The sequence below is a fragment of the Drosophila sechellia genome, chromosome 3L (assembly GCF_004382195.2).
Source record: "Drosophila sechellia strain sech25 chromosome 3L, ASM438219v1, whole genome shotgun sequence".
In the NCBI taxonomy this organism is placed as follows: domain Eukaryota; kingdom Metazoa; phylum Arthropoda; class Insecta; order Diptera; family Drosophilidae; genus Drosophila; species Drosophila sechellia.
The window spans coordinates 5,639,319-5,652,993 of NC_045951.1; the positions used below are offsets into that span (position 1 = coordinate 5,639,319).

The 13,675-nt window shown below is 45.7% G+C and overlaps 1 protein-coding gene across 12 annotated transcripts in view; it reads left to right on the forward strand.

Annotated features, from left to right (window-relative positions):
• The window catches only part of LOC6610901, an 80,999-nt gene that overhangs the window by 57,820 nt on the left and 9,504 nt on the right, over positions 1 to 13,675 (forward strand). For 7 of the 12 annotated variants that reach the window (XM_032719603.1, XM_032719602.1, XM_032719594.1 and 4 more), the window contains 12 exons: positions 299 to 413; positions 2,252 to 2,403; positions 5,209 to 5,405; positions 8,280 to 8,450; positions 9,539 to 9,733; positions 9,799 to 9,907; positions 11,763 to 11,942; positions 12,003 to 12,140; positions 12,193 to 12,350; positions 12,419 to 12,796; positions 12,853 to 13,081; positions 13,191 to 13,467. In XM_032719603.1, coding sequence (XP_032575494.1) covers positions 299 to 413; positions 2,252 to 2,403; positions 5,209 to 5,405; positions 8,280 to 8,450; positions 9,539 to 9,733; positions 9,799 to 9,907; positions 11,763 to 11,942; positions 12,003 to 12,140; positions 12,193 to 12,350; positions 12,419 to 12,796; positions 12,853 to 13,081; positions 13,191 to 13,467 — 2,299 coding nt within the window. The remainder of the gene's footprint in view (positions 1 to 298; positions 414 to 2,251; positions 2,404 to 5,208; positions 5,406 to 8,279; positions 8,451 to 9,538; positions 9,734 to 9,798; positions 9,908 to 11,762; positions 11,943 to 12,002; positions 12,141 to 12,192; positions 12,351 to 12,418; positions 12,797 to 12,852; positions 13,082 to 13,190; positions 13,468 to 13,675) is intronic. The other 5 variants (XM_032719604.1, XM_032719593.1, XM_032719597.1 and 2 more) reach the window with 2 other exon arrangements.

The window sequence follows — 13,675 nt, forward strand, 5'->3', positions numbered from 1 at the left end:
ACATTCCGCTTATCGTTTGTTACATAAAAGATGTCAGTGGTCCACAGGAGCCGCACAATTGTCAGACATTGATTCCACACCCATATAACATCCTTGATTGCTAGGCAGCATTAGAACTGCCCCCGCCCCCCAAACAGAATATAACCCATTGTCTAAGCTGGAGGGGAATGGAGCTTCGACTGAAAAATAACAATGACCGTGGCAAAAACTCAACCTACATAGATATGTGCAACAATATGTAGTAGATAGTATGTAGTATGTATAATATCCACGACTAACGCTGTTCCACCAATTGCAGGCATTATCAAAGGAGACGAAATAATGGTCATCAATGGCGCAATTGTGTCCGATCTAGATATGATGTACTTGGAGAGCGTCCTGCAGGAGGAACAATCGCTCAGCATGATGATGCGGTAAGTTATGACAGGCTCTCTCTCTGTGGAGCATCATTGTTCTTGTTTATGTCCTGCTTAACATCTGTTTCGATGTTTCGTTCGGACCTGAATGGCATGGCGGCGATAAAGTATACGCCGTGTGGCCGGCCGCTCGCCATGTGGGCGCACACGATGGCCATTGTTTAAATTTCAGTTACACGGATTAATTAACTATTTTAGTCACCGAACCAGGCCAGACCGTCAATTAGCTTTAGGGCGCCCTGTGACAGCGTAATGCAATATCTCGACCATTGTTCAACCATTGTTTGGACATTTTGTGTTCATTTCCCCGTTTATATGGCTCATAAAGTTGAAGGCATATCGCCTGACTGACACATTTTAGCTGATTTCATTGCAATATTCCGGACGGCATCAAAAATCTTTCATTAATGTCCAATGCCAGCTTGAAAACGAAATTTGTATAAAAACCGAAACCTGCAGCTGCTGATGCTGATGCTTGTTAATTAAAAACATTTTCGTGCAGAGCTTTCTAACTCTGACATCACTCAACCAACTGGCCACAAGCCACATCAAATTCACACAACCCAGAATGTCAACAATCGACAAGCTTTGCCAATTTTTGATGATGTTACACCATAAGAAGTTTTCCAGCCAAAAGAGCAGAATACAAAAAAAAACCAATGGCAGAAATTGTTTCGCAACAAATCGGAAAAAATGTAAAAAGAAAGTGGAGGGGAGTAGAAAAAAAACTAGATATTTGAACCGAAAAATGTTCCATGTACATGCATTCTCGAACCGTTTTTGGTTTATAGTTTTTCAGCAAAGTCAACAACAAGTTCAAGCCGCAGCTGGTAAATGTGGCGTGTAGCGGGGGGTGGGGGGTGAAAGAAAAACGTTTGGAAAACGGGGAAAATTGGGGAGACAAGCCGTAACCCAAACACGTTGCCACTTCACGTTCTCTCGCTTGCCATGCAGTTAGAACGTGGTCGTTTGGCTTCCTTGGTTCCGTTTCGTTGACCAGTCACCCAGCGCCACCCTGCCCCACCCCCTTTTCCAAACCATTCCCCCCAATCTGGGAAAACACAGCCCCATCCACACTGCATCACCTTTCGGGCGGCCGAACGGCATTTTGATAGCCTAATTAGCTTCTCTTTATGGCAAACGAAAACAGAAAAGCTTTTGTGCTAAGCGTTTGTAGAGCCAAATGCGCCCGTTCCTGCCTGTACCGTGACCCCTGACCCCTGACCCACGACTCCCGACCCCCAGTCAGCCGGTCGACCATTCAAATTATGCACGTTGGAAGCATTTTCCGCATCTTTTGCTAATTTCGCGCACTGACACAGAAAAAGGTCACGGCAGTCCGCAGTCGGTAGTCCTTAGTCGGTAGTCCGGAATCCATTCCAGGTGTCGCTGCACGTTCATTTGTTTGGATTTGTCAGGAGGGTCACAAACGGAAATTATGCAAATACTACACGGCGCAAAATGGGCTACTTAAATGCTGCGTAATGCATTTTCCAGGAAGATATGTATAACAATGTAGGATTCACCCAGTTTTAACACATCTTGAATTCAAATGAGTAGCAATTAAATCCAATTTCAAGTTTGCAGTAAAACAGAAAATATTATGCAGCGTGTTATAGATGAAATCGCATTTTTAAAATATATTTTTTCTTCTCACCTAATTTACATCTTAATTAATACTGATGTCATGGGAATACGCACATGTGTTTGTGTGTGGGGTTAAGCATTAACATTTTTTCCCCTATCAAGTGGGTCAGCAATGAAAATTATGCAAATACCTGGTTTACCCGACGATAATCTGCTCTTTTTCTACCGATTGCCTTCTCATTCCGCAGGTCCTCGCGCACGGAGCCACCAGATCTAGTGGGGATCATGAGGGTAACGGACGATATGATTGACTCGCTGGTCTGTCCGCCGCCGCCCACAGATCCGCCGGTGATGAGCGAGGAGATGATAACTGGACTGATTGTTCCGGCCCCCGGTTGGAGTAAGTACCACCCCAATGCCCAAATTCCAATTCCCAATTCCCGATTCGCAAAAGCGCAGTGGCCAATGCACCCATACAAAACCGAAAGAATTCTACCCCGGGTAACCTCGAAATTGTTGTGTGCGAATTCGGCCGTTTTTAAACATTTAAGCTGGAAAACTGAGGGGAGTGCGGATAAAGGGGGGATCAAACCACAGGCAGCATTCATCAGCCACTCGTACAACAAAAGCATACTAATCACGGCTATGGTTGCAGTTCCGTGTCCGTATCCGTATGTACGGCTTGGGGTCCGGTTTTACGAGCCTTGACGTTGAGGTGCGTCGTCCCTGTATTTCTGCCTCTCTTTATCCTTTATCCCTGAATCCATGCACGTGTATGCATGTGAGCGTGTGTGTGTAGGTGTGTGTGCGGCAGGAAACGAAAAAGCGCATTTCCGGGCATGCATGCGAATTTGTAAAGTTCATTAAAGTAATTTATATTTCTTTTTTTTGAGTTGAGTTGAGCCGCATTAAATGCTGGCTCTAGACAACGGCTAGTGAAAGAGATGGCAATAGAGTGCGCGAAAGAGTGAGGGCCATTGAATGTGGGCGTACAACATGTACAACAACAATTACATCAATAAGTAAAGAGGGAACGAGAGGCGCGTGCATGTGTGTGTGTGTGTGTCGTTTCGCAACAACCAACTACATAATTACAGGATTACAAACTGCAGCATACATTCGAGCGCTCACACACACACTCACGCACGCACACACACACGCTGCTCTGCACTCAAAAAGCCGAAGTGGCTAAGAACACAAAACAATTAAAGCCAACAAACGCAGCAGCGGCAAACAACAACAACCACAACAACAGCGCCACACAAAATGAAACTTTTTTGTTGCGGCAAACAATTAAAAGGCACAGAACGAACACTAAAAAAAGAATTAAAATAAAATATATACCAACAAAACAAAAATTGTAGCAGAAATTAAACGACTCTCTTTATACGAACACATATGTGTGTGTGCGCGTATTAATATTTATTTCTGCATTTCTCTTCTTTTTTTTTGTTTTTGTTGACACACATCCTGGTGGCTAAAAAAGTTTGCCAAAGAAGAGAAGGGTATTTAAAGGGACAACAAAAGCGCACAAAAGCGGAGTAACTGATTACAGGGAGTATTCCCACTTTTTTTTTTTGCCAAAGCCACCAATTTTCAATTAAGTTTGTTCGCCATAAAAAAAAACGAATTCATTGATACCTTGTCTGCCATCAAGCCAATTAGTTGTATTAAATTGCGAAAAGTTAAGCCAGCCAAGTTAACGCAGCGAAAAAAAGTAGTCGGATTTCCTTGAAAAACTTCGCAAACATTCAAGGGATCATTAACCCCCAGGAAACTATGCAGGACCTGTGCCAAGTTGTTTAGTATCCTGGCACATAAAGCAAAAAAAAAAGTAACCGAACAGGAAGAAAAACAAAAAACTGGCCCAACTTGAGGGCTCCTCGAGCGTATCTTCCTGCCATAAACAACGGCAAGTCTTACTTTATTTAAAGCCACTAAAACTGGCCAAGTTATTTGCCATCGACAAATTCGGCTTGGCACGTCCACGAGTTATTAGCTCAGGCTTCTGCCAGGACCCTAGAAAAACCCAACAACCAGGACTACGTGCAGCTTGCAAAGGGAGACCGCAAACTGAAATTTATAAGACGGCAATTTCCAATAACTACTCGCACGCAGTGCGTGTGTGTGTGTGGTGTCAAATTTTAGGGAAAATGTTCATAAAATTTGTTGCCAGCAAATTTGCATGCAGAAGGGCCAAGACAACAGGATAGTCGACACCAGGACACCAAGGCGGTCTTCAAGGACATGATACTTAAACGCTTCCCGGGTGCCGGCGAAACTACTTCTACTACATGCCACAAAAATACTCACAAGAAAAATATACCAAAGTACACTGCAATTTAACATGAATTTAAAAGAAATATTTTATTTTCAAAAACAATGTAGGTTTATAAACTGGAACATGATCGTTGAATGAACTTTTAAACATGTAATGTTTTGAACTCAAATGTTCATTTAAGGATCCAAACTTTTGAACTCTTCAGATTGCGAACTTTGTTTATGCGAACTTATTGCCAACGAACTCAATATTTAAAAAGTTTATGCAACTTTTTGGCTGCTCAAAACAATATATGTATAGTATTTGCGGTCTAGCTGAATCTTTGCTAGTTTTTGGCCAAAAAATAGCAGCCTTGAAGAAATTGCCGATTCCATGTTGTAAGATTAAAAATTCCGAAAATAGTTGCGGCTTCTTTTTTGGGAAGTGCAAGTGAGTTTCTCTGTGAGTTGGCCTCATATGTATGGGCCATAAATTTTTTTCGGTTAAGAGCGTGGTTCGCTCCGTCCCTTTCCCGCCGCCTGTGTCCTTCTCTTTCTGCCGTTAGTGTGTGAGCGCTGTGGCAAACACATTGCAGCAATAATCATTACTGCTTGTTGTTGCTACTGGCTGTTTTTTGTCGTTATTACTTTCGGCTTTGAGGCAGGGTAAAAAACGAGGGGGCAGGGCGCTGAAGGCGTGCCATTTTCGCCAGTATTAAAATTCCTTCGTTCGCCTTTTTTACTGCACAAACATGGAATTTAAAATTAACAAGCAACAAATAACCGAAAAAACGAGCATTTAATCGATATTCTCCAGGCGCCATTTAAACACACACATATACAAACGGCACACTCAACTAATTACGAGGCAGGGCAAAACTAATAATAATAAAAGTACTAATAATACTTAATCACAACATTCGCTTATCTCCCCTGCAATTTTCAGATGGCACTAGCAAGGATTTGTACTCGCCGGAGGCGGAAAGCTCGCCGGCCACCTCCTTTGTGGATCCTGCCGCAATGGCCGCCCAGCTGGCGGTGGGCGGCGTGGGAGGCGTGGTCGTGGGCGGACTGGGCGTGGCCAAGCCAACGTCGCGTACGAGCAGCTTTGAGATTGAGAATCTGCTAAAGACCGCGGAGCAAGTAAGTGCAGTGCCCGAAAATCGTTGGTATGATCAGGAGGAAGGTGGAGGGAGGTTGGTGGCAGGAGGATGACCTCCTGAAGCTGGAAAACTGGGAATGGGGACAACCAAACGCAAACACAACTCCCTCTCTCCCCTCTCGCTCCCTCGCTCGTTTGTTCGACCCCCCATGACCCCCAGCACGGCCCCCCAAAATCCCACCCCTTTTAGTATGTACTTACCCCCAGCCTTGTCCCACAGGAACCTGCCACTTGGAAGGCAAATCAAATTGCTTTGAACTCGCAAAGCGGAAACGGAAACTATTAAAACGAGCGCCAAACACGACATTCAGTGGGTGGGCGGGTGTAGTGGTTGTGTTGGGTGTGGATGAGAATGGGGATGGGGCTGGACTATATGAATGGGTTGTATACAGTAGTTGATGTGGCGTGGCTTTCGGAAGGCCGACTTCCTCCATTCCCCAATGAGCACTTGTGATTGAAATGTGCACAAATTGAAATTTGCACAAAAAGATGTGGCAAGAAACACTCGTAGCAGGAAGCGAGATCTCCGAGAGCTCTATGCCCCAGGGCGTGTCTCGACACATCTCAAGATGTCATGGCAAATTTGGCCTATTGGGTCGCCACTGCCGCCAAGAGGACGAGATCCTCCGACGCTGCGCCGCTTCCTTCTCCTCCAGGCAGCAAACAAAAAAACGTCACGGATAGCAATGTGCCAGGCATAAAAATATCAAGGATATCTCTATATATATACACACAGGACAAGAGATATGCCTACAGAGAAAGAAAAGTGGAACAGAGTATGGAACAATAATGTGCCACTTTATTTTAATTCGGAAGTTCATATGCCATGCATATCTGATGCCGCGTTAAGCACATTGAGCATTATCTTAATATGTTCCCTATCGTAATGAGTATATAATTTTTTTCAGTGGGTGGCCAGACGATGGGGTTGAGGCAAGGGGCGCGACGGGACAGATAGAACAACAAGCAAAGATGCCACAGAATGCACTTTGTTTTCTGGATATGCTTTCCCCAAGTGTGCTCGAAACTGGCAGAAACCCACTTCATTTAATGATACTTGAACACTGTGACACACAAACACACTGAGGGGAGCCAAAAGAGGTTGAGGGCGAAGGACTTTTGTGCGGGGAGGTGTTGTGTTGTGTTATATAAGGAATCCTTTTAATTCAAGTTGACATTTCGCACAGGACGAAACGAAGAGGCTGGGCGCAAAATTCAAGACATTTTCAAATTTTTCATCTTTGAGCCAGGCCAGCGGCAACAATGTGGGCACTCAGCGCCAGAAGCTGCCGCAGATGTTGCCATTGTTGTTGCACCTGTTTCACCTGCCGCAAGGCACCCAGCCCCAACCAACCACCCACTTCATTTTTTTTCTCTGCCTCCTGTCTGCCGTTTTGGCTTTTGGGTCGGCGTCGCTTATGCAAATCAGAAGCGCAGCTCAGCTCAGCCCCAGAATGCAGAACAATAAAACAGTTAAAAGTAGGCAAGAACAAGCTGCAACAGCCAAGGGAACCAAGGCAGAAAGAGAGGGGCATAGTGCCGAGGAAAGAGAGGGCACTAACAATACACAAAGTGCAACTGCATAAAAGTGAAACGTCTCCACAATGCCGGGCAACAAGAGCGCCAAACAATGACAACTGCAATTGCAGCAGGTCAGAAAGAGAGGCAAATGGGGGGAAGGGAAAGAGACGGCACTAAGACCTAGTGATGACAACGTGACAAATGGATATTTCAGCAGGATTTAGGATTCCGAGTTTTTATAAATCAATCAAATTATAGTTTCTGTTATATACTTCTTCGTACGTCCTTTTATGCGGCTTCACTCAAATTGTACTCCTATTTACCTATAACTACCTCGTTTTTTAATCCTTAGTTTTAACATGCATTATCCTTTGTTCTGCAAGTTACAAGGTCTTGAGCTCGGAGCTCTGTTTGTTTAGGTATTTACAATGCAAATTCATTTGCCGCTCCTTTTGCTAAGTCAATTTATCAGGAATGATTCATTTAACATTTTTTTCTCGTACTGTTTCAAAGACACAAGTAGGTGAAGCTGAAGAGCTAAGCAAATAGGAGAAAAGCCAAGAGAAAGAGCCACGAAGAAAGTCTCTGCCGCCACTAAGTCTTAATGCAAAAGTAGGGTGCTTTATGGGGGGCAGAGCACATGGGATGGGGCAACGACATGTCCGTATGTATTTTGTGTATGTCAAGCGTCAACTGTCAGTGCCAAATGTGCTTGTAACCGCAAACACACAGAGAAAGGGCGAAGGTTGTGGGTGGCACGGCCAACAGATAGTTACTATCTCGGGATGGGGGAATGGTGGGACTTGAGATTGAGACCCACAAACACTTTGCCCGCAACACCAACAACGCGAACACCCTTGGAGGACAAAGAACAAAACACCAACAACTCGGACAAGGACGTGACAGTCATTTAGAACCGCAGCTGTCTCCGTGTCTCCTTAAAGTGGCCGCGGGCTTGTTGCCACGCCCAAAACCCAGTGCAAACCCCTTTTGAATAACCCACCCATTTGGCACCACCCACTAGATCCAACCCCCTTGGTGTTATAAACTATCACTGTTCTTGTCTATCTCTGTCATGGCTAACTTCATTTTTTTTTATTGTCATTTATTTGGTGTCTCCTTTTCACGCGCTCGCATCTCTTTTCGTTCTGTTCTTCCTTTGGGTTTGTTCCTCCTCATCATGCAACAATCAACACAACACCAATATAACAACTCAACAACAACTCAACAACTACAACAACAACTCAACAACAACTCAACAACTACAACAACAACCACACAACACCACTGTTACAACAACTACAACTTGAACCTGACCTGTGAACCGTGTTAAGGTTACCGGATTTTGTCGTTCACCCCAGGAAACGCGGAAATCGAGCCCAACCGGCTCGGTCACCTCATCGGTGTCGACCACGGCATTAACACCATCACGCCAGCTGACCGATGCGGAGAAACTGCGCAAAGTCGTCATGGAGCTGGTGGACACGGAACGCACCTATGTGAAGGTAAGTCTACACAGCGAAAAAATGTCTATGATATCTGTAGGATAGAAGCCTCAAAGGCTTTAGGGCATTGTGGCACACTATTAGACAACTTTGTTGGTTTCCATATATAATATCTTATTTGTAACAAAAATACGAAAGCGAGTCTTATTTTAAGCCAAACATTTTTAAATATCTCTCAAAGGTTAAGTAAGTTTAAAAGATTTGTATTTCCACATTAAAACGAACTCGTATATCTCGATTTTAATTTGGTTTTCATAATTGCTTCGTAGCATAATGAAATATTTCTGATCCTATCGGAAAAGTACTTCTGTTTGTTCAGTGTGCCCAGATCCAACTTAAATGCAAATCCCAGAATCGACCAAACCGACCTGTGTTCATTAGAGTGGGGCGGCAAAAAGTTCGCCTGCAATTAAAAATGCAAATTTTAATCCTTTAACTGTGTCGCTCGGCTTCTGTTTGGGATTCTCTGTTTCTGTTTCTGCTTCTACTTCTGTTCCCAATCCCAATCTACTTGCCAGTGTTTGCTTTAAGCCAGCTTCAAGTCTGGTTTTCGTTGGTCTGGGCTAGGAAGTATACAAATAATTATTATAATTTAGAAATTATGTAAAGCGCCGCTGCGGCAACGACGGAGGCTCCGGGTCTTATCTGTGGCGAGCGACCAGACTGCTGCCCCGCCCATAGCCTGCTCCGCCCTACCGCCTACCGCCCGCCGACCACCGCACCCCCGCTGCCCGGAAGTATTGTTCCAAATGAAAGCGCGCGCCTGTGGCTATGCTACAGTATTTCTCCGCTCTTTTTTGTTTCATGTTTTGCGCCAGTTGGCAAAACTAAAAAGTTTCCTCCAACCAAGCATAACTGCTGGCCAACTCCGCCGGGAATTGTTGTGGCCAAAAAGGGCGGTGTGGTAGCAATGTGGCAGTGGCGATGGCAAAGGCGCAGAGTCGTCGTCGGTCGTTGATTTTTTAATTTAATTTATGCATTTTCGCTTTTGTCCCTAAAAAGCGAAAAAAAATTGAAATACTTTGCCTTAATTTCTGTATTATCATTTGGACTTTATTGAACCGTCCGCTTCTCGATTCACCTTGCAGCACCTGAACAACCTGCTGGAGCACTATCTGGAGCCCATGAAACGCGAGACATTCCTGTCCAATGCCGAGATCAACGCTCTGTTCGGCAACATACACGAGATCGTCACATTCCAGCGCCAGTTCCTGCAGAATCTCGAGGAGTCCTTGGACCTGGAGCCGGATTTCAACAAGTTCGAGCTCTGCGGCCAGTTCAGAGTGCGTTTCGCAAATGGTAATTTAAGTGTTGCATTATAGTAATGGCATTTCATTGCGATTCGCAGAATGTGCTCTTCGCGATTGGCTCGGCCTTCCTGTACTACGTCAACCACTTCAAGCTCTACTCCTCGTTCTGTGCCAGTCACAGTAAGGCGCAGAAAGTCCTGCATCCGAGTGAGTATTTCCCTCTAGCATTCGGCATTACCCGCCGAATCCCAATCCCAATCCCCCGGACAAATCAAACTCGCAAAGTATGGACATTCACTTACATACATCAGCAGGGCAAAAGAAGGCAGTCCACAAGATGCAGGGAAATGTTGAGAAAATTAAATTACAACTTTTATTAGTCGCATCACAAGATGTGTATTTGCATATTACAAGATTGAAGATTGAAGAAACAAATTAGCATGTATCCTTGACCAGAAGTAACAATGTTAGTGACCAGGGAATATATATTTGTATTTTTAAATTGAAACAATTGAGTAATTTAAGCGGAGTATTTTTCTAGTAAAATGGAAATGTAAGGTTCAAAGGTTGAACCCGAAAGTTTTGCTCTATCAAATTAGCAAGTGCGTTACCCTCATGAAACGCACTGTACATGTGTGTTTAGCCTTTTTCGAGCACACATACTACGGAACTATTGCAATCAGCGTCAAGCGTCAAAGTCTATTTGAGTTTCAGTTGAGCAAGAAACTTGTAAAAGTCAAATAACCGAAGCGAACCCATCCGAACCCACAGAGCGAACAATTGGCAAACTATTCGCTTCAATTGTGCCACGCCCCACGCCCTGCGCCCCATGCCCACACGCCCACTTTAAAATGATTTGCAAGTTAAATGAATAATTACAACCGCAAATGCCGACGACGACGGAGATGGTGACACCCCCAAAGTGGAAACCGCAAACTGAAGGCAAACTCCCGGGCCAAAAAAGGGTGTGATGTGGTGGTGGCAGCAGCATATTCATATTCATGCCAAGGCAGCCAGTAGCAGCAGCAGTGGCAGCAGCAGCGGCAACTGTCAAGTATCTTTTGTTAATTAAACTTGTAGAATTATGACACGCTTACAAATGGCGACCCAAAACTATGCCAGGGCTTCAGAACTTCTGTCCTTTGGGGTGCGAAGAGTTGGAGGTGGTGGAACTTGGGTGCTCCACTACCACCACTTCCACTAAGCCCGCCTTGCAGTGAGCCGGATAAAAGGCTACTGTGGCGCGACAACATGTCATAATTAAATTAGACTTAGTCTAAGCTTAAAAACACTCGAGCAAACAGATGGCTAGATGGCCAGATGGAAGTTGGGCGCAGGCAGCACATTGATTGGTGCCACGATGATGGGTTGGGATTTGCAGCTAATCAAAAGCGTTAGAGGTAAAAAAATGTATGCGCAATATTTACAATCAATGAGGGAAGGTGTAGTCAAGGTAACCAGTGAGGGGGTAGGAGTCCTGCAAGCATCATCCACTCCAAGGGGTTGGGTGGTGGCATTACGCCCGGCTGTTGCATGAAATTTTATGCAAAAAGTTGAAAGGATAATTAATTATAGCAAGAAGTGCACTTAAGTGCCTTCGTTACGTGCAAGAGCAGGAGAATCCCGTTTGCGGATTGGAGGGCTGGATGGATGGCTGGATGACGGGCAGGCAGGCAGAAGGACAAGCAGCCAACGACAGACGCTATTAGACGTAAATCTGCTCCGGCTGAAGCTCCATCTCCATCCAGCTGCCTTTCCTGCTGCAGACAGGCTTTGACTTTGCCTTTATCAAAAGCTGCTCGGCTGACAATAAGAACAAGTTAATGACATTTTCTTGTCGACGTTGTGACGCTGTAACTGTAATATCCTTGTGCGCCCTGCAACGGAACAATACCCTCCCGAATGTCCCACCCAATCTCTACCATTGACTCTAATGGGCCAACGTTGCAATTAATTAAACCGACTCGAACGAGCGTCCATTGAAATCGAATCATTTGGCAAATGTGTCAATTTGCATTTCAATTTTTTTACCCATCTCCATCTCTGTCCACCATTCAAACAGACGAGGGCAATCACGCCCTGCAGGAGTTCCTCGCAGCCAGGAATCCCAAGCAGCAGCATAGCAGCACCCTGGAATCCTATCTGATCAAGCCCATTCAGCGCATCCTCAAGTATCCACTGCTCCTGCAGCAGATGCGCAACCTCACCGACACCCGGGCCGATGAGCATGTGCATCTTTGTGGTATGTATTTGGCAAATGTATCCATTTGGCATATGAACTCATGGATTGCAACTCGAACAGAGGCACTCAAGGGCATGGAAAAGGTCGCCGAGCACATCAACGAGATGCAGCGCATCCATGAGGAGTACGGTGCCATATTCGATCACCTGTTCCGGCAGCACCAGAAGTCATGCAAACAACCCATTGATCTAAGTCCAGGTAAATACATAGTTCACAACTATTGTGACTTTCTACTTACTTAAATCTTTAGGAGATCTTCTGTATTATGGCGGAGTGGAATGGCTTAACATCTCGGACTTTCTGGGCAAGATCAAGAAGGGACTGGAACTGCACGCCATGTGCTTTGTGTTCAAGTCGGCAGTGGTGTTCCTGTGCAAGGAGCGACTGCGTCAAAAGAAGAAGTTGATGGTAAGAAAGAAAGAACCTACTAAATCATTCGCAAATCTTAACTCAATTTATATGTACGCATATCACAGGGCGTTTCCAGCAAGAATGCCACCAATGAGGTCGAGATCATTCGCTACCAGGTGCTCATACCCGTAACCGAGGTGCAAGTCCGCGCCAGCTCGGCCAAGGACATGGACTCCCACTTCCTGTGGGAGCTCATCCATCTGCGTTCCCAATTGCAACGCCGCTCCGAGAAGGTCTACGTGCTGTCGAACAGCACTGCCGACTTCCGCAACGCCTTCCTGAAGACCATTCGCCAGATCATCCGCGAGAGCGTCCGGAACATGTCAATTCCGATGAAGAACTTTGGCGGCAGCTCCGGCTCCGTCTGCGGCCATTCCTCGCAGGGCATGGGCAGCATGGGCTATGCGGGCAACTCTCAGACGCTGGAACGTCCCAAGCAGCAGGTAAGCAATAAAGCTTATATTAGAAGTCCCAATTACTATGCCACCTTGCTCCACAGATCACCATCGTTCATGGCTCGCACACTCTGGGCAAACCGAAGAAGAAGTCCGGTTCGCAGCGCCACTCGGCTGGCAACATTGACTACGACAATTTGTCGGGCAGCCAGGAGGCAGACGACCTGCCACCCAGTGTGGGCGTGGTCCACTACGCCTCCGGCCACGCCCACGGCCAGCAGATGCAGCCAGCTGGATTCCGTGGTCGCAGCAAGACGGTGGGCGATGTTACAGGTGAGTTGATGTGCATTCCAGATGATTCTGCTTTTGTCGAGAAGATTGCTAACAATGCATCATTGTTATCATCATTGACATCATTGACATCCCACGCCGTACCATAAAGAAATCACCTGCTCTTCCCCAGAACCCCATCAGCAGCAGCAGCAGCAACAACAGCAACAGCTGATGCAGCAGGGACACGCCCATGCCCACCCACATCCCCATCCGCATCCAAGGGAGCCACCGCCGCCTCCGATCAGGCAGCCACATCTGCACCACCACAGCTCGGACATCGAAAGGATCGATCCTGGAACGAAATCGGAGGGCGAGGAGGACTCGCAGCAGGGCACAATCAGGCCCAAGGCCACACTGGGTCGAACGCCCAATCACCTGACGCTGAGGTGAGTCCGGCTAATCCTCCCACTGATAACCCCTGCTAACTGGTATTCTGCTGACTAACTGGATTTAGCCAATGCAACTAATAATCGTTACTGCTATATAAAATATTTGCATTTACTTTAGCTGGTTTATTTCATTCCTAGCCAGCTCTATAAACTTTAAAATTAACAATTCTATTTAATATTAATAATATTATGGTTTGGCATTGAA